Raw genomic sequence first — 20,643 nt, forward strand, 5'->3', positions numbered from 1 at the left:
GGAGAAAGGACACCTTATAAAAGAAAAGCTGTTGGGACTTGTAACAAAAGTTCTTTGTGTATTTTGTAAGCCAGCATTTTACCACATAAGCATGTCAATTCTTACAGGCCTGCTGCTCAGCTTGTTCTCCCGTGTAGGGTCTGTTGATGCTTCGCTCAAATTTAACATAATTTTAACTTTGTACAAGTTGCCGCCAAACTTCTGAAGCATCAGCTAATGATTACCAGACAATTCGGATGAATTATATTTCCATCGGCAGTGCCAGCACTAAAAGCAGAACAAGAAATGCTTTTCATATGGAGTTCAATGCGACAATTGCTGCCCTGAAACAAATCATGTGCATTCCATATTCAAAGTGAAAAGACAGCTTGATAATGATAAATATTGTGGAGGATGAGGATTTAAGATATTTAATGTGCATTGCAATGAATAGTAGTTCTATCAATCAGTCAACATCCCACTTAAACTTTGGTAAATGTTTAATGTTACATGAATTGGTGCTATTTTAGTGAACTTCTGTCTTTGTACTATGGAGTTTGGAAAATGTTAATAAAGCATTATTGTTACATATTTTGTTCTATTCTGTTCTTTTCAAAGAAGTAAATAAATGCATTTTCACGGGAAATAACTATATATAGAGGTAAATTTCAGCACTTTTAAAATCTGAGGTTAATCATGATTAATTATGAAAAATCATGAGATTAATCGTGATTAAAAATTGTAATCTAATAACAGCTCTTATATATATATATATATATATATATATATATATATATATATATATATATATATATATATACACACAGGAAATCAGGTCCTATTAAGTGTGTCTTTCGCTGTTCAGCAAGGTGAGGCAAGACAATTTAAAATGTAATGTGTTGTGTATTATGTTACTGTGCTGAAGTGCCGCCTGTAGCCAATTAAATAATGCATGTTGTCTGGAGTGCCAGCCCCTCTACATTCTGTGGGTATTGTTATTTCTGGATTGTGCATTTAAATTCACAGTTTTGACCAAGTGTGTGGTCGCACTACATTTTCTCTGTGTCTGATTTAGAACAGGTGGAGCTGTAGATCTTACGACCCTTAGATAAAATTAGTGTTCCAGTCAAAATTTGTGCTGCAAAGAATCTATGATGGCTGGAAATAATCAATTCTGGCAAATGTTCATGGTATAAGTGGGATAATCCACGGGCTTCGCATCTGGTGGTTCTTCGCCTCCACATTTAAAATCGTTGAACGCACACCTATCCGTGGATTATCCCTCATATATATTATCCCTCTTACACACACACACACACATGTATATATATATAAAGAGGGATAATCCACGGATAGGTGTGCGTTCAACGATTTTAAATGTGGAGCTGCAACGGTACACAAAATCCACAGTCCGGTACGTACCTCAATTTTGGGGCCACGGTTCGGTACGGTTTTGGTACAGCAGGAAAACCAAATAATTTTTCTTTAAATTATTTATTTTGAAAACAGTGGCTGATGGGGAATAATTCTTATTGTGAAGGCACATTTATGCATGACTGCACTCTGCATATTTCTTCAACGAAATTACAATGCAAAACGTAAGAGCCTTGTATATGCACATTGTATAAAAACATAATAATAAAAGTAAAAAAAAAAAACTGCAGTTATAATAATTAATAAATTAAGACATTAGCTGTGCAGATTTCTGTGCCTTTTGCCTTTCAGCTCACCACTTGTACTAATCACTCAATTGTCAAATTTCTTTTTTTTTTTTTTTCAAGGAAAATCAGAATATCCACTTTATCAGAGGAGAGGACAGTTCATGGACAATTACAGCGCATGCTTGTTTAGAGCGGACACTACAGAATTGCTGAAATGCGTTCTTGTAGGAACTTTATAACGGGGCTAAAGCACGTTAAGCAGATGCTTAAATCCTGTGTCGTCGACGACTGAGTATGGTCGCATATCTGCAGCAATATATATTCTTATTGTGTTCATTAGGCCTGAGCTTGCAGTGAGAGGCTGCTTGAACACCGTGGCAAGACTAACTTGCACAGGCTGTTTATGCTTTGCTCCCGTAAGCTCAAGAGACACATGTAGATGATGTCGCCGCAAATGAGTCATCATGTTAGATGTGCTTCTTGATACATATCCGACTTCAGTGAAACAGAGCCGACACAGAGCCCTTGTCCTGTTCACTACTCATTGCCCAGTACTACTGTAGTTTGTTGCGAAACCATAATGCTCTGAAACAACAGATTGTAGAGACAGTGGTGGGTCTTCAATCTCTGGCTTATTTAAGTCCAACATATTTATATTTTGTTTAGTTCCATCACAGCTGAGAAAAATTGTGAGCTAGCTAGTATTGCATTTATCTGATGCGCAGTTTGTAGTGTAACTTGTGGCGCTCTTTTCTGTTAAATTTTGGTTCTGTGCAGTCCCGGGTTGCTCCCCAATCTTTTTTCATTTTAGTTCTATGCAGTTTGTGTTGTTCATTATATGTTGTTTTAATATTGGTTTCACGCATGCTAAGATATGTAATCATTCGTGTGACTGCGTGTACCGTACAGAAGGCCCTGTATCCATTCGGTTTGGCGTGGATACATGTACCATTGCAGATATGTATGTGTGTATATATTTAAAGAAAATTATTTGAGAGTTGGAACTGCCTGATTTATTTGCTGTTTATTATTACACATTTCACAATGGCTCCAGACAATGCCAGACTTCTCAAAGCTTTTGCTTAGGTTCTCCATGTAAAGTATCACACTGGTAAAATATATTCAGCTATTCATGACAGAACATCGAAAGAAGCTTGGACCAAAAGCAGTGATGATCTTTTCTTTCTAGAACTGCCTCTGTCTTGAAATGTGTGATAATTACATGATGACAAAAGACACTTGTCACAACTTTATGTAGAATACCAATTACCAAGATGGCACACATATGGCATGTAACAACATTTTGGCACCATATAATGGAATGTTTAGGCAATTTTTTTTGTTTCACAAAGCTTCTACTGTAAGTAAAGTGTCCTCATAATTAAAGGTGCACTCAGTAAATTTTCCTCATTAAAAGTTTTACTCCTAAAGAAATTATTAGTTATTTTGAAACACATGTATATAATCATGATGATTCATATGAGAAAAGCGGTTTCATTCTACATAGAGAGGGTCCTCGCATGGGTACTGCCATGTAAGGATCACATGACCAGCTGAATACAACTTGCTTAATCTCAGTAACCGCCCTATTATTGGACACTTTCACTCGTGGATTAAATTAATCATGGCTTACTGCAAATATTAATTGTCTACCATGTCATCTTTATCTGAAAACTATTGTGTTTGAATGATGCAGCATCCATGCGTCTATGTGTCAGTGTAAGTCCTAGATGACATAAACAAAAACTTACTGAATGCACCTTTAAATCAATGCCAAAATAAAGCTGCCATGATTCAGTGCGGTGGATTTACAAATAATTGATGAGCAACACCAGTTTTTACTGACTTTAAATGGATCTATAAGGCATTCTGGTAATTGTATATCTGCAATATTTGTCAAGATTAAATACTCCATATTTTTTTATTATATATATATATAGTTGCATTTTTAAATTAGATTTACTTTACTACCACATAAGTATTTGTTTAGCAAACTTTTGTTTCTTTGGACACCGTACATAAAAATAACAGGTCACCATAAATAATAGCACTTACAGTACACATTCAAACAATAACATAATAATTTCTGGGTGTCATGATTTTAAATAGCTCATAATGAGAAGTGCCCTGTAATCAGGTACATTCTGTCACAGCACATCCTTTGAAATTGAACTCCGACCAGAGATGAAGAGTTCAGTCCTTGCAAGCAAGTCTCTCCTTAGGTAAAAGTCTGTCCAGCACCTTTGTTTCTCGACACAAACGCTCCATCTGAGTCCATGGCCACTTCTTGGTCCCTTAGAGTTGTCAATGACATGATGTTAATGAGGGAAGGACACACAAAACTGGATCAGCAAAGACACAATGACAAGAACACAGCTATTGGACACCTACGAGACTACAAGAAATCTAGAGTATATTATGTAAGACTGACACCCACATCTGGACTGAGTGCTTTTAAGGGTCATAGTTCACACAAATACAAAGCTTCATGGGACACAAGTAGTTAGGATTGTGGAAAGGTGCTCATGTTAAAGGGACAGTTCACCTAAAAATTTTAATTCTGTCATTATTTACTTATCCTAATGATGTCCCAAACTTGTATGACTTTCTTACGTGGAACACAAAAGGACAATACTGGTAGATCTTTGCTATGCAATTACAGTGGAGCTTTCAAGCTTAAAAAAGGACTCAAAAGCACCATGACTATGTTCCATGCCATACGAAAGCTTTGGGGGAGAAAAAGACTGAAATTTTGTTTCTCACCGATAATATTTACTTCCAGTGAGCTGTCAACTCAAGAACCACTGTGATCGGGTCATTGAGTCAGTGAGTTGAACTTGAAATGGATCAGTCCATTTCATGAGCGAATCATTCAGAATGGGTTGGGAACCAGATTAGTCATTTTGTTGAAAATATTCAACTCAAAACAATGATTCGATCATAAATAAGACATCGCCATTTCCTTCATGAATGTGCCAATGAGAGCTAGGATAGTAAATAATTACTTAGATTTGGTCTGTTCCTCATACAAAAATATCATATGTCTTTAGAAGGCTTTGAATATAGTGCATAAGTTAAATAAATTGCTTTTTATGGTGCTTTTGAGTCCATTTGAAGTTTTAAAGCTCCAGTCACTATTCATTGTATCTATTTATTCAAAATGTATCCTACTGTGTTACAGAGAAGAAGAAAAAAGTCATATGAGTAGGAATGACATGAAGGTTAGTAATGACCAAATTTTCATTTTTCGATGAACCATTACTTCAAAGATTTAGAGTTTTCATGGATAATATAAGAATCATTTTACTAAGCTTTCTTTGTCTCTTCCATGTTTCTTGCATACTCCACTCTTTATTTAATTCCTTTAATTTATTCCCTTACATTCTGCTTTTAAATACCACCCCCCCCCCCCCCAATTCTCTATTCTCTCTATCATTTTATTTCACGAGTTTCTTGCTATCGGCATCCGCAGCCCTCCACCACCATGTCTTGATAGTTTTTTAACACCACACGCTCCTCCTGGTCCAGGTAGAGTAGAGCAATGGGGCTCAGAGCTGTGGGAACGCAGCAGGCCCGCGGTACCACCCCGTTTACCGAGTTGACCAGCGTCTGCACCATGGCATGGCTAGATGAATTCATATGGTCAGCCAGTGGGAAGCGGCACTCGCCAAGGCAAAAGAAAGCATCGTAACCGGACGGAGCCACGATCCATTTATTCCAGCCTACATCTTTGAAGTCCACGTACAGAGGGTGCCGACGGCAGCGAGCGCGGGAGAGGCGTTTGAGCTTGGCAGCCCTCCCGCCGTTCCGTTTCACTCGCCTTTCATTCCATCCCCCCTGCCAGCTGAAATCCGAGCCCTGACCCCTATCATCCTTAAACCTGACCCCAGTCCATCTGCCTCTTCCTTTTCTGTCAGCAGGGCTCCATTTTTTGTGGGGGACAAATGGTTCAGTGAGCCCATCATGACTGTATGTCACCAGGAGGGGTCTCTGCCTCGCCCAGCTGGGATCGTCCTGCCCCACAGACCTGCGTACCCGCAGATGTCTCTCTTTCGGAAGACTGCTGTTACCTGCGATAATGTCCAGGATAAAATACAGGATCCCTGTCTTCTCAGATACACTCTGGAAGACTTCTCCATGCAGGGGAAAGGTTTCCCAGTCTTCTGCGGTCTTTGAATCTCTAGTCAACCGACGTGAATGGAGGAGTTTGTGTTTTGACTCAGGGTCATCACTGGAAAGATAAAGGCTGACCGTGTAAGAACTTGTGCCTGGCCCCTCATGTAGGAAACGTAGCTCTGCAGACACCACACTCTCATCGGATGGAATGGAAGACAGATTGAAGCCAATGTGAATGCTGTCTGATGCCCCTTTCTGCACTTCTGGCAAATTTGTAGACTCTGATGATGGTATGGATAGGGAAAAGGGAGAGAGAGACAGACAGAGTTCTTAAACTGTAAAATATATATTTTTTCCCATCATGTTCAAACACTTCCCCTACCTGCTTCAGGTAATGGCATAATCAACCATATAAGTAATAATTACACATCATTTTCTGTGAGTACTTATGCTAATGCCAAGACTGAAGTGAAAAACCTCAGGACATTGAATAGTAGCTTTTATTTTAGTGGGCATGCTGGCACCAAAGACGAGTTAGTTGAGTTCCACACATTTCTGTGTTGTGTTAGTGGTAAATTTAACCTTCATGGCTGCCAAAAGAATCAAAGTTCTCCAAAATCTCTGCTTATACCTGTGTGGTGAAAGCATCGGACCGTGTTGGCTCCTTGCACATGCTGGGAGGGGAAGCTAAACTCTGGGTTTTCGACGAGATGATACTGGTGAGTGTGGAATCGATACAAGTCCAGAAGATACTGGGGCACCTGTGCTTCTGCACTGGGGTTGGGGTGTGATTGTAGGCCCAGGCGGGTCAGTAGAAGGTTCTGAATGGTATGGGCCAAACTAGGCTCCAGAGTGGTGGGCAGATTTCCATGAGTCTGACTGGGACCCCTCTGGTGACCTAATGAGGCTTGAGGTAGCAGCAGGATCATCAGAACCAGTAGGCTAGCAGGGAACATGTTGGACCTGTGAAGAGGGAGGTAACAGAAGTCACTTAGACCAGCATGGATTTCTGGTTTATGCTGGTCTAGCTGGTTGACTAGCATAGCCATCAACAAGCATTTCTGGTAAAGCTAGTTGACCAAGGGAAACCAACAAACCAGTATTCCTGAGTGGTGGACAAGCATTGAAAAACAACATATACTGGTAACATAAGGCTGGTCTTGTCAACAGGCTGAATTTGAACAAACACACCTGAATAGTTTCATTGTGTGAGATTTTTTTCTCTCCTTTGCATAATTCGGGGTCTGTTCTGTCTTGGTATTGAGTTATATTTGAATTTAACCGTGTTAATTGCAGTGTTTTTAAGTCAGAATAAGAAGCCAAAAACAAGGCTTCAAGGCAGTCAGAATAACAGTCAGATATTGACTTCATGAGTTGTAACAGAGTGCAGCAATGCCTGCTCAAGTTTTTAAAAAAAACAATTTAGCAGTTTTGGTTGCGAAAGCATTTTTTCCAATTTCCAAAAACATTAGTGTTCATGAAAGCATTCTAAGCTATGAACCAAACCAAACCAACCAGCTCTGAGGTGAATCACAACATTACAAGCTTTGATTTGAAGCAAAAATTAAAAATCTGACAAAAAGACAAAGACGGTGCAGTGACGGATTGAACTACAATCCCATAAAGGACTGTGAATGATTTAATCAAATTAAAAACAATGGAAAATATAAGACTAGCAATATTAATATGTTGATTATAAGTATAAAAACAATGTATTTTATGTTTTTTGCTAAATATTCATTTATATATACAAATAAATAAGTACTGTAGTTTGAGAGTGTAGGGAGACACCTCGATTGCATCATTCACAGTTTGTCATTGGACTGGGAGGTTATTGCGGGGCTCATTTGCCATGACTCTATGAAACACGTTTTTTTTATGTTGAAAAGTTTAAATATGCAGACTGATGGCTTCAACAGGAGCATTTACTATCAATTATCAACCTCTGGGCTCACAGTAAGTCTGTCTTTAAAGGTTTATTGTTAAGTTATCATTAAAACGAAATTCCCCTATGGAAATGTTTTGTTTTTTTTTTTACTTCTAGAACCTGACTGTTACACTCTATTGCCCATTTTTTTCCTTTTTACGTTTAGCCCTTTAGTTTTGTTTAGTCATATATTGAGTGATCTACAGGTAGTAGTCTGCTTTGTTACATACTGTGGTAAAAAAAAACTATCACTCTGTGTTTTTGATTTACTGGTATTTGTTGTTTTAGAGACAATAATCACAGTAACAGCATCAGAATAGAACTGAAGTCATTTCACAGAGATTATGCCCCTATGGTGTTTGATTTAGAGCCCCACATCAGGCCTTTTAGACCAATTAATTAAGCCTATGTCTCTCAAGCTGATTTAACTGACAAATGAGAACAACCCAAAATAGAATTATCTAAGTGCCGTGTTCTTGAAAAGCTCATACTATATAACCAACTGTATATGCTAATTTATGTTATGTCATGTTGAGTTATGTTCGTTACATTATGTTTTTTAATGTAACATGTACAGTATAGCCTGAGGGTTGCAGCTTTCCAGCTTGTTTGGATCATGTTTGTGGTCTCAGAACTGTTGTTCTTCCCAAAGTTGTCACTATTATGCAAAATAAAGACTGTCAGCTACTCAAAGTTCTGGTATGATATTACATGACATGACATTACTTTTTGGTTTGGTTTACTGGTTAATTAAAAGGAATAGTTCACCAAAAATGTAAAATTCTGTCATCATTTACTTGCTCCTCATGTCATTGAGACACAAAAGAAAAAATTCAATGCAATAGCAAAATTGTTACCAAAAATGGTAACATACCATAATCCATAGTGAAAAGATCTTCTCAAATCTTACAGTAGTGAACACTATTCTTCTTGTACTGCATATCCACTGTCTCTGAATCCCCTAAACTTTTAAATGGCCTTTTACAAATAAGTACTTTGGTTGGGTTTTGAGAGAGGTGTGAGGGCTAATTTGAGAGCTTTGAGAGACCAAGGAATTGAGTCACAAGCATTACACCTTTTAAGGTCAGTAAACATCTCCTATTGTTTTCCATTGATGAAAGAAAGTCATAAGGGCTTGGAACAACATGAGATTGAACCGGATGGCTTCACCGAGGCCAGGAACACAGCTTTGCATTTGACTCAAACGAAATGTTATTTTGATCTTGAATCTGCTCAAGTCAAGTCTTGCAGAGCAGTGACTTCTGTGGGAATCTTAGATTACCCTAAACAACAGGTGTTAAACACACTGCAATTTATTGGAGAAAAAGATGTTGGCCTATTTTTTGTAGTCCTCCCAATGTCCTCTACGCCCCACTCTCCGTCTCTCTCAGATTCATTCACCAAAACTCCAGCCAAATCCTCAGAGGGCACACAGGATAAGACAGTCCCCCACACCCACAGCATCCGGCAGTAAAGTAGATTAAGTGGCTCTTACCTATCCACTCGATTGTTCCGCCCAGAGGTGTAACTTTCAAACAGAGCAGCTCTCCTGAGTGCCGCCTCCCCACTAAAACTTAATTAGACACTTCTGTCTTCCCCGCAGTCCCTCCCCCAAATTGGTGTGTGCTCATGCTACGTGTGTTATGGTCTCTTTTGTGATTGGATTCTCCACATGTAATCACTTCCTCTATGGGGAGAGGAGTAATCATGCGGAGAAGGCGGAGGGGGAAGAAGGAGGCGTTTATTAGATTCCTGACTGACCCAAGAACAGACGGAGGGGGGTGACCCCAGCAGAGGAAAGCCAGCCAGACTCGTGCCAGTACCAGAGAGATTTGACCTGCCGACCTGGCATCGGAGAGCAGTGTGTCTTTTCGTCTCTTTTTTTATCCACTTATCTCTTTCAGCTTTGCTATCTCTCTTTCTCTTCCTTTTTCAGTCTCTATCTTTTTCCTGTTTTTATTTCTTCATTTCTTTTTCTTATCAGTTGCCTTCCTGTTAAGCATGACTGAAATTGATATATTGTTACAGAGCTACATAACTCTATGAAAGGCCAGTTCTCTCTCTCTCTGCCTCTTGTTTCCCCCCCCTATATTTTACCAAGTCAGCAGTGCAGGGCAGTTGGGATCATGGTGTCTCTGCTTGTTGCTGATTTATCCTCCAACACTGTCTTCATGTTTCACATTTCACTCCGTACCTCCATCCTTTAATTCCTCTGCTCTCCTTTCCTGTTGTCCTTCCTTTCTTTAATTCCCTAGACTGCTCCCCCCTATTTTGTCATTTATTTCTTAAAGGTGAACTGTGGAATTTCTGTACACTAGTGGCACCAAATGGAATTGAAAAAAATTAGCATTTTCAAATTACTTTACCCGAAGAACTATGCCACAGACCCACAGTAAATTGACACTTTTTGGTAAACTAAACCTACGAATGGCTTAAGCTGTGATACGGGATGTTAAAGTAATGTTATAGTATTTTAACATTGAAAAATTACACATATACATTTAAAATACAATTTTGTGGGGCACAAACCATGCAATCACTCTTTTTACTTTTCCCCCCAAGTCTTGACTGCTAATTGCACATGAAAAGTCACAGATGGGGAGAGCTGTGCCTCTGTTCTGCTGCGTTATGGAGATGAAATCATTGGAATAATGCAGATAGCTTGCAAGGTGGTTTTACTGGAGTATATTAGCACAATACTGTAATTTATGCCAGCTGGGCCGATTAATAGATAATGATAGAGAACCAAACCTCAGTTTGTGCCCTAAAAGAATCTTCTATGATCATAAGTTTGTTTATGCTCCAAACCAGAGGTCCACACACACCCATGCTGAAAAAAAGCCTACTTAAACCAGCCTAAGAAGCCTTGTCAATGGTTCTTCAGCTGATCTAACTGATCTTCAAGCCTGGCCAGCTGGTCTTCCTGGTCTCCAAGCTTGCCCAAGCTGTTCTTCAGCTGGTCTACCTGGTCTTTAAACATTTCCATGCTGATTATCAGTTAGTCTTGCTGGTCTCCAAGCCTGGCCAACTGGTATTCAGCTGGTCTTGCTGATCACAAAGCCTGACATAGCTGGTTTTCAGCTGGTTTACCTGGTCTTCAAGTCTGGCCAAGCTGATCTTCAGCTGTTCTACCTGGACTCCAGGCATGGCCAAGCAATTTATCAGTTGGTTTAACTGGTCTCCAAGCCTGGCCAGCTGGTCTTCAGTTGGTCTAGCTGGTCTCCAAGCCATGCAAATGGTCTTCAGCTGGTCTAGCTGATCTCCAAGCCTGGCCAAGCTGGTTTAGCTGGTCTCCAAGCCTGGCCAGTTTCTGGTGTTAAGCTAGTTTAGCTGCTCTACCAGCTGACAAGTGCCCCAAACCCTTTTAAATCCAGCAAATTATACCAGCTTGAACAAGCTGGGAGACCACCTAAGACCAACAAACCAGCTTTGGCTGGTTTAAGATAATTGTTTTCAGCAGGGACATAAACACATTACACATACACACATGCATGCATGCCGGCACGCACCTTTCTAGTACAGACTGAAAGACACTCCAGAACTCCAGACAGATATAGGAACAGGCACACACACACTTTCTATGTTGTTTGCCAAAGGTTCAGCTCAGAACAGACTAAAGTGGTCTCCAAGGATGAATAGAGTATACTAGAATAGACATTTCCTCCCAGAATCCTTCCTTAACTCCTACATAACATTACACAACATTAACAGAGCACTCTCTCAACAAAACCTAATATTCTGATATCAGTTTGTTTGATTTGGTTATACTAAAACCCTCAGATAATATTACTGTATCAGTGTTATTTTCTTAAACTTAAGTGAGAACCCTTGCGGTGTTAATAAAGAGGATTAAAAAAGTTATCTCAGCTCTGGAACAAAACATGACATATCGCAATGCAACTTCCCTGCTATTCACCCAGTACTGAGAGGGAGTTTGTTGTGTATTTTTGCCCTTACATTTTGTCCACCAAGCTGACAGAGAGCTTAATCAAATATGTTTCTCTTCCATGAACATGCCACTCTCTTCTTCTATGTGCCCCGTCTAATAACCAGCCACAATAAGAAATTCATAGCACTTCAGGAGTCTTCTATGTTCCCTTACAATGCCTAGCAGGAAAATGCTGTTTGGCTGCTCAAACTTGCCACTTAGACTTGGAAACACTGACCTCTCTGTTTCATGTGATCTGACGAAGTATCTCCAGACTTATTGTTTTTAGTAAGCAAAACTGGATTTAGTGAGCAATAGCAATTGAATAGTGTTAATCTTTATCACGGAGAAGACAGTCAGTAAGGTGGAAGACTGGCAAAGGGCATGAAATTATTCTGATGTGGATACAGCTTTTGGTTGATGCTGTTTGATTTGACCGATTAGATTTGAGTTTAATCAGATTTGATCCACACTGAAAAAAAAAGTTCACCTAAAATTGTGCAAACATCTAAAAAAAAAAATGGTGTCAACCTGACTACATTAGATAATACCAGCAAAACTAATTTCAAAGGTTAAATCAGGTAGAAATAGTTCCTTAAGATAAAAATCGCAGGTTACCACTTTTTACCTGAATCCGTTTTGGCACTTTACAAATCTCCATATAATTGATGAGTCTCCATATAACAGATATTGCAAGGCATTTTACTGTGGAAGTTTTGTGTTTGCATGTGTGTTTGTTTGGTACTCACATCCAGGTGAAGTGGGCGGTGTGCAGAGTCCATGGTTTGTCCTTCAGCTCCAGCGTTACGGACCCTCTCCTCTCATTCGCTCCCGAGTGGACACTGTCTGCCTCCCTGTCTGTCGTCTTCTCTTGGTTAGCGAGTGCGTTTATAATAAGATAAGGCAGCTTGAGCCTCAGCCTCTCCAGCTTTTCCTCACACACTCATCCTGTTGTGAGTGTCAGAGAAGTGCGCTCTTAAAAAAAGATCCACCGGTTTCCCTCTGACTAACCGACCTCTGCTCCTACTCACCTCCTCCACCCTGCTGTTGTGGACTCCACACTACCAGGACGCAAAACGGCAGCTAAGAAAAAGAGAGACAAAGTAAAAGAGAAAAAACAAGGGAAGAACTGGAAATTGTTGCAGGCTGAATTCCCTCTTGTCCCTCTGGCTTTGTAGCTGACTCTCTCCCTTCCTCTCTGAATCGTTCTGTCCTCCTCTTTTGTGCTCTCCTCCCCTTTTTCCTCTCTCTCTCTCTCTCTCTCTCTCTCTCTCTCTCTCTCTCTCACTCTCTCTCTCTTACCAGCTGGTAAACTCAGTTAAACTCTAATTGACTTTCCTGTCCATTCGGATCCTCCCTGATAGTGATGTCACCAATGCACCCACTCCCTCCACCCCCTCCCCAAACCTAGGACACACGCACACACACACACACACACACACACACACATAAGCAAAGATAAGTTCAGGGCTGCTTTGGATACACAGTACAGGTCATATTGACATTTGCAACTTTACATTTGAATTTAAAATGTTCATTTGCAGGAAACAGGAATAAACATCAAAGATAAAGTGGCACATACAATGGGTGGCACAGCCAGTTGATCTGGCCGAGTGTTTATTTTGGAGGGAGTCATGAAGGTGAAAGAGACCTAATGATGATACAAATTAATTGACTGTCATTGGTGCGAATGACTAGCCAGAGGATGCCAGGAAAACACATCTATCACCAGTAAGAGAGAGAGAGCGAGAGAACAGGGCACAAAGATAATGAGTGCCAAAGGAATGCAAAAGGAAAGAGAGCAAGCAAGGTGTGCTTGTCCTTCTGGTGGGCTGGACTCCATTGGTATGCAACTGGCAGGGCAATGAGAAAATGTCTGTAACCACACAAGCGTTGTCTAACAGATTGGATTGCATTTGTTGAATCAGTTGAAATATCCCCCTCTCAACACACACACACACACACACACACACACACTCCTCCCTCTAATATACAGAAACTCTCAATTCATTGAAAAGACTGTCATTGCTGGTCATCCGCATATGTTGTGTTGTGGATGCTGGTGTCCCTACTAGTCTTCTTTTTTATCCCCTTTTCTCCCAATTTGGAATGCCCAATTCCCACTACATAGTAGGTCTTCGTGGTGATGCAGTTACTCACCTCAATCCGGGTGGTGGAGGACAAGTTTCAGTTGCCTCCGCTTCTGAGACAGTCAGCGCATCTTGTCACATGGCTTGTTGTGCATGACACCACAGAGACTCCCAGCATGTGGAGGCTCATGGTACTCTCCGCGATTCACACACAACTAATTGCGACCATGAGGAGGTTACCCCATGTGACTCTACCCTCCCTAGCAACTGGGCCAATCTGGTTGCTTAGGAGACCTGGCTGGAGACACTCAGCACACCCTGGATTCGAACTTGCGACTCCAGGGGTGGTAGTCAGCATCAATACTCGCTGAGCTACCTAGGCCCCCCCTACTAGGCTTCTTAACTAGCTTAACCATAAACTTCCATAAAGAAATCCTGGTCAAACTGCATGGTCTTTTTGTTGAAGCTGGTTGACCAGGATTTATTAAGTTTTCCAGCCAGACCAGCACCAATGGTCTGCATATCAGAGCCGCAGCAGACGCGTTTGAGCTCATAATGTTGAAGTGCTCACCTGTTTCATTCTCCCTCTCTTTCCTCAACAGTTCCCTGTAATTTTTAACTGTCTTGTCTAATGATTAAAAGACAAATATCAATAAAACTAATATCATATACCGTCTGCAAATATGCGCATATCTCATTTAAACAGATGTAATAAACCAACCTCACACAACTTCAGCAGATCCAGCATCCTGTGGAATGCACATAAATCTTCCTCTGAAGCACCTATTCTAACAGTCTCTCCTCAACAGTTCTCTGTAACTTTTCTAATGATAAAAGGCAAATATCTATAAAACTTGTATTATATACTGTCTGCAAATATGCGGATATCTAGTTTAAAAAGATGTCATTCACGAACCTCACGAAAATCCAGCGTTTTCTTCCTGTTGTTCGCTCATCTAATATCTTCCTCTGAAGCGCATATTCCATCAGTCAGAATCAAAAATTTCAGGATTAGGATCAAAAGTTCCTCTCATTCACAAATCATGATGGTCCGTCTATGACAATCCAAGTAGGCGATCCAGGGTGTTTAGACTGTCAGGAGATTGCTGCTGCTTGCGCTGGATCCGCACGAGCACGTGAGTGCAACTTCAAGGCTGCGTCCGAAACCAGGAAAATGTTGCCTCTGGAGGTGGTAGGTACGATGAAAATAAGGTGCTTTTCAAACTGTTCGGAGACCAGTTTCCTTAAGAGTTCCATTCATTTAAAACAGCTGTCAGTTAAGCCATTAACTGATTAAGCAGATAGGTAGCAAGTCAGCTGCCTACGTTTTCGGATGCAGCCCAAGGTAAAAGTGCTTCACGTGTGTTGTAAGTAAATGTCTTATTCACTATAGGCACTGTATGTACAATTGGTTTGATTCGATATTAATAAATGCAATTGCTAATGTGGACATACCATCCATGGTTGCTGGACAACTGTGTACATTTATTTCCTTCTTCCTAATATATATAAAAAAAAAAGTCATGTGCAATAAATAAAACAAATTTGATGACGAAACAGAAATCTGAAGAAACTGCTATCCACCATTTAAAATACAATATTATTTTTTTGTTTGGTGTGAAATATGGTGTAAATATAGTGCTAAATAAGAGTTTATTATATATATATATATATATATATATATATATATATATATATATATATATATATGTACATACATTGCCGATATATCACACAATTTAATATAGTAAATAACAAACATAAAAAAAATTTCACTTGACACTATATAGAAAAATACAACACTTCTACATGAGATGAGCTGCAACGGTCAAAAGCATACCCAAATCGTATCTGGTGTGAATGGCCCCTCAGTAAGTTATTTTTTTTATTTTTTATTTTTTGGAAAGACAACCGTTGGATGAGAGTTCTAGAAATAAAAAGGAAGGAAAAAGAGCAAGACTACTGTTGGATGAAAAAAGTATGCTCTATGCAGTCCAGCTCTGTCCGCACTCACCCACCAATGGTGGGAGGAGTTCCCATCCACTTTAACTTCTGGAAATGTGGCCTCTTTAGTATACTAAGAAGCATTATCAGTCTTCATTTTCTGATTGATGTTCACACTCACTGTAAGGGACAGTTCAGAGAGAGAATGTCATTGCCCTCACATTTCCTTCTTGGAGAGTAGGGAGCGTCTTCTACATTCCGACAAGGGTGGAGCATCCTAAATTAATTAATTTATTTACTGGACGTGGTGTCCCTGTACAGAATCTGTCAGAATTCATTCACAAACTATTTCTCTCTCTCTCTCGTTCCATCTTTCTCTTTGTTGTGGTGTGCTGTTTCTGGCTTATGGCCTGCAGGAAAATTACATATAACCAAAAGCAATCCTCAAATGTCACTGGAAATATTTCTTCCTAATTCATTTTGGAAAATCTGTTGTTTGTTCATCACCATCTGCTCACCCAATAAGTTTAAAAAAAAAATACTTTCAGTTCTACCATGTATTGTCCCACTTTGCCCATTCCAAATGAGATTTACTGTTAAACTAATCGAAAATGTGACTCCCACCCCAATGATGACTACGATCTTGTTCCTCCTTCCTTCTATTCTCCTATTACTTTCCTCTTTTTCTTCATTTTTTCCCTTTATCTCTAAGAGTCCAGCTCTGTCCGCACTCACCCACCAATGGCGGGGAGGAGTTCCCATCCTCTTTAGTATACTAAGTAGCAATATGGTTTGCATTGAAGAGAGTGATGAGATTAGGATGGCGGTGTCTCATGCCTCGTTCCCTGCTAACCCGCACATTCAGTGAGACAGTGAGAGGCAACCAGCTTCCTCTTGGTGTTAATCGCTGTGCTGCCAGCATACACTTGGCAAGCATTGCCTTTCTGGATTACATGATAAAACACTGCTGGCCATCACAGATATATAAAGACACACAGACAGACAGACACAAACACACACATTGCATTGTCCTGATACTCTGCTTCTCCCTCCTCCAGAACACATTCCAATGATATCATTGGTGTAAATGTTTAACGTCACCTGTAGTGTGGCGGGTGTCTGAATGTTTGCAAACAGTGTCTTTGCGCAGTTGTTTAGAACTTCTTTTTGGTGAAGAACGAAGAGGCACTTCACCTTGGTGTGCCGAGGCCTTGAGAAAGAAAGTTATATGGGTTTGGAATGACATAAGGGTGAATAAAAGATGACAGAATTTTCATTTTTGGGTGAACTATGAACTACTGTATATATATATATATATATATATATATATATATATATATATATATATATATATATATATATATATATAGTAATACATGTAACTTAAAGCTGACATACCTTCAAACATGGTAGGTTTATGATAATAAAACTGTTGGGATGAGTCTTTGCATTTTAACCCAGTACAGCATACACAATAACAAGCTTAGTATGTACTGTATGTATACATTGTATATGCATAGTGGAATACTAATGTATGCCTCAGATATCATGCCACACATGACTGCTACAGTGACACAGCTAAAACAGGATTAAACAACACACACACACACACACACAAATCCGATATTCTTATCTCAACAGCCTCTATAAAGTAATGTGATCACCATTCTCACCACTCATAATGTTTACTGCAAATAAACCACGGACACTTCATTGTGTAATTGCTAAGAAAACGGTTTAACTACTGTTAAACGGTTTAACTGCTTATCACTGTGATAAGAACTCCCATCAGTTGTCTTCTGTTGTAAGTACCTTTCATTAAAGTGATTGAAGCTGTCATTCCAACACTAAACATGACTGATAGAATCTAAAACTGTTTGCTCAGCCTGATATGCGGCTATTTAGTCTAATCTTGTTGCTTGTACAATCTTAACTTCACATTCTTGTGCGTGTGTGAGAGTGTGGGTGCATGGCACACACCTGCGATAGTCTCAACTGTCAGTTTGCACTCATGAACAGAGTATATGAGTGATGTGAAGTTGGGTAGGGTGATCATAAGTCCTCTTTTTCAGACATTAAAAAAGCGTCCGGCCGGGATTTCTAAATTTGCGAAAATATCGGCTTTAGTTGCATTATGATGTGCATCTGGTCTAATACTTCACTGTGCGTGCGCACATATTTGCATTGCTTTAACCCCTCTTTGTAAGTCCCTCCTTCTCGCGCACCAATTGGTCGATTATAAGAGGCTTGCAGCAACTATTGGCCAAATTCCTGCCTGTCAATCTCTCAAAGCGCTGTTGTGTTCGGCATCAAACAGTTGCTTGACAGTAGCAGCAAATGACAGCTGAGTGGAAACAATGCCCAAACGAAAGTGCAAATTTACAGAAGATTTGCACAAAAAATTCTCATGCTTTCGTCCAGGTCGAGATCCATGGGAAGCAGAATGTATGACATTTAAAGCTGGCACTTATGTGTCAGTTGCTAATAAAGGTGCAAGTGATTTAGAAGCACACATTAGCTCTGCTAAGCATAAAGGGCCAGCAAAAGGTGAAAGTTCATCAGGTAAATTAACGGACTACTTTTTGCGACCAGGTAAAATTGATATCACAATGCTTCATTTTCCATGGCCAATTGAAATAATAGTAATAGTAAATGAAGGTACACTCATGGCATCAAATATTTTATTTTAATATATGGACATTAAAAAGAATGTTGGACATTTGTATTTATTTATATATATTTATGTTATGCTAATAGAGTGTCTTTTTCACTGTATTAAAGTTTGCATTCATAGTAACACTGTTTTGAACACTATTATACCCTATTATGTTAAGGTGTTAGATGAGAGAAGAAGATATCATGGCATCTGTGCTTCTAAAGCAAAGCCAAGTTATATTGCAAGGCAATACTTGTAATATTTTGATCCTTATTGAATTCTACTCTATTTGTATTCAGTTCCTGTTGGAGTCATGCAAACCAACAGATGAGGATCTGCTTTTATGGTGGAAAAAAGCTTGAAAGCTTATCAGGTATATGTGTGTGTGTGTGTGTGTGTGTGTGTGTGTATACAGAGTTTATTTTGATAAAAAGCCAACTTTCGCTACTTGTTTTTCTCAATAACAACATCTGAAATTATAAAAATGGCCTTTATGTAGACTTTTATGTATGTGCATTACTCTTATGTGATAAGTATTGGTTTCTATGTAAGCTCCAGGTGAGTGCAAATGTTTTTTACTGTTATTTAAAATCTTTTTTTTTTTTTTTTTTTGTTTGTATTGATGCATGTTGTTCATTTATTTTTTATTTTTTTCCTAAAAGAAAAAAAAATATATTTTTAAGTTATCTTATTTTGAAACCGTTCTCGGTAAGGTTTGAGAATAAAACAAAATATAAGATTCACAGACATGCCATATGTGTTTTTTATTTTATTTTTATGTGTATTTTAATTTACGAGTAATCGGATACTCGTTTTTTGTGGGTTAGTACTCGACTACAAAATTACTCGAAAATGGCCACCCCTAACACTAACCATAAAGTATCAACTGGCCCCAGGGTCCAGTGCGAAGGGGGCCAGAAAACAAGATGGAGGGGTTTTCAGAAGAAGGGGAAGATTAGAACTAACAGGAAGTGAACTCTCCTCTGCTCATGTAAACGTGTCTGGGTGACGGGATGTCTGAAATAAATAAATCAGCCGTGTAGATGTTCATACCAGTGGTGGAATTTTTCCTCCAAAAAAGAAAAAGCACCGTCTCACACACACACACACAAACACACACACACACACACAAAACCCTGAGAATCCAAACAGGAACACCTGCGATTCCCTTGGCCCCTTCTATGCATGGCCCCTACTTTCCATGGCAACCATCCATACTGTGTGTAAACAGTTTACAGTAGACACGATTGAGGGATTGAAAGAGGGTCTGCGCAGAGGAAGGGCAAACAAATGCTTTGGAATGAACATTTGACAATGCAGTTTGTAGTTTTGCTCAAAAGAGGGACAGTGTGTGTAAGGAAGAAGGTCTGTTACAATTAACTAGTTATCATTATAGTCAAAGTCAACATACAGTTATGCTGCATTCACTTTGTATCGGAATTACTGCAATTTCTGAATTACAATGAGATGGCAACTTGAAGGTTCTACCCTGAACTGCTCAATTATGAAGAAAGAATTGTTTGTTTCTTTGGTAATGCTCATAAAGTTAGATCTATGCACGCCTTTGTTTTTGATGACAACAAAAAATATTTAACCACTTATGAGCTCTTTCAAAATGTTTATAAAAAAGTAAAAAAATAAAACACACCAGGTAACACTGCCCATACAAAAATTGAGAGTTCACTGCAAATTTGCCGAAACATTGCCCGCAAATTTGCCTCAGATAATTTTCACATGCAAATGAGCTTTGTGGCAAATTGTCCATTGTTGCCAAAGGTTTGCCAGAGGTTCACCACTACCGGTGAAGAGCTGCAAATTTCTGGCAAACATTTGCAGCGAATCATAAGCTCATTTGCATGTGATAATAACGAGCGGCATATTTGCGGCAAGATTGCGGCTAGTTTAGATTTTTTTGTAAGGGTGGCATGTGGGAAACCTAAAGTATGTTCCAATCCGCAGGGTCTCTACGCAGTGTTCACAGCTCCCTACTCACTGAGCATGGGATATCTGTTGAAGTCTACTTTGCTTGACAAAATTCTTTCATTTGGAATACCCTGCAGCGTCATCAAACACAGACGACTCTTGAGTCGCAATAATCACAGGGTTTAAGTAAGATGACACAAAATACTTGTGTAAATACATATAAATGTACTGTACAATAAATAACCTTACATCCATATACAGTATATACATTTATATAATACATTCATGTGTATACTTATAAAAATGTATTGTTTTACATTTAAATTAATATATATCTCTAGACTTGTAACCTGTAAGTTAAATGACTGCTCCTGATTAATTTAAAAAAGAAATGTTATGTGGTTATTTTATAATATGTG

General features: G+C 39.3%; 1 protein-coding gene across 1 annotated transcript; it reads right to left on the minus strand.

The window, feature by feature from the left end:
• Positions 1-2,649: 2,649 nt before the first annotated feature.
• On the minus strand, positions 2,650-12,842 carry LOC127417445 (bone morphogenetic protein 2-like). The gene is made up of 4 exons (XM_051657513.1): positions 12,643-12,842; positions 12,361-12,559; positions 6,388-6,719; positions 2,650-6,037 (listed from the first exon to the last, which is right to left on the minus strand). Coding segments are annotated over exons 2-4 (1,275 nt in total). The 5' UTR covers positions 12,363-12,559; positions 12,643-12,842; the 3' UTR covers positions 2,650-5,096.
• Between the last annotated feature and the right edge of the window lie 7,801 nt (positions 12,843-20,643).

This window comes from Myxocyprinus asiaticus, chromosome 26, assembly GCF_019703515.2.
Source record: "Myxocyprinus asiaticus isolate MX2 ecotype Aquarium Trade chromosome 26, UBuf_Myxa_2, whole genome shotgun sequence".
Classification (NCBI taxonomy): Eukaryota; Metazoa; Chordata; class Actinopteri; order Cypriniformes; family Catostomidae; genus Myxocyprinus; species Myxocyprinus asiaticus.

Bases quoted from the DNA above. Each gene is read 5' to 3' on its own strand.
- LOC127417445 (XM_051657513.1), bottom strand. The intron at 6,038-6,387 runs GTATAAGCAGAG...TACCATCATCAG, and splicing joins CCGATGCTTTCACCACACAG to AGTCTACAAATTTGCCAGAA.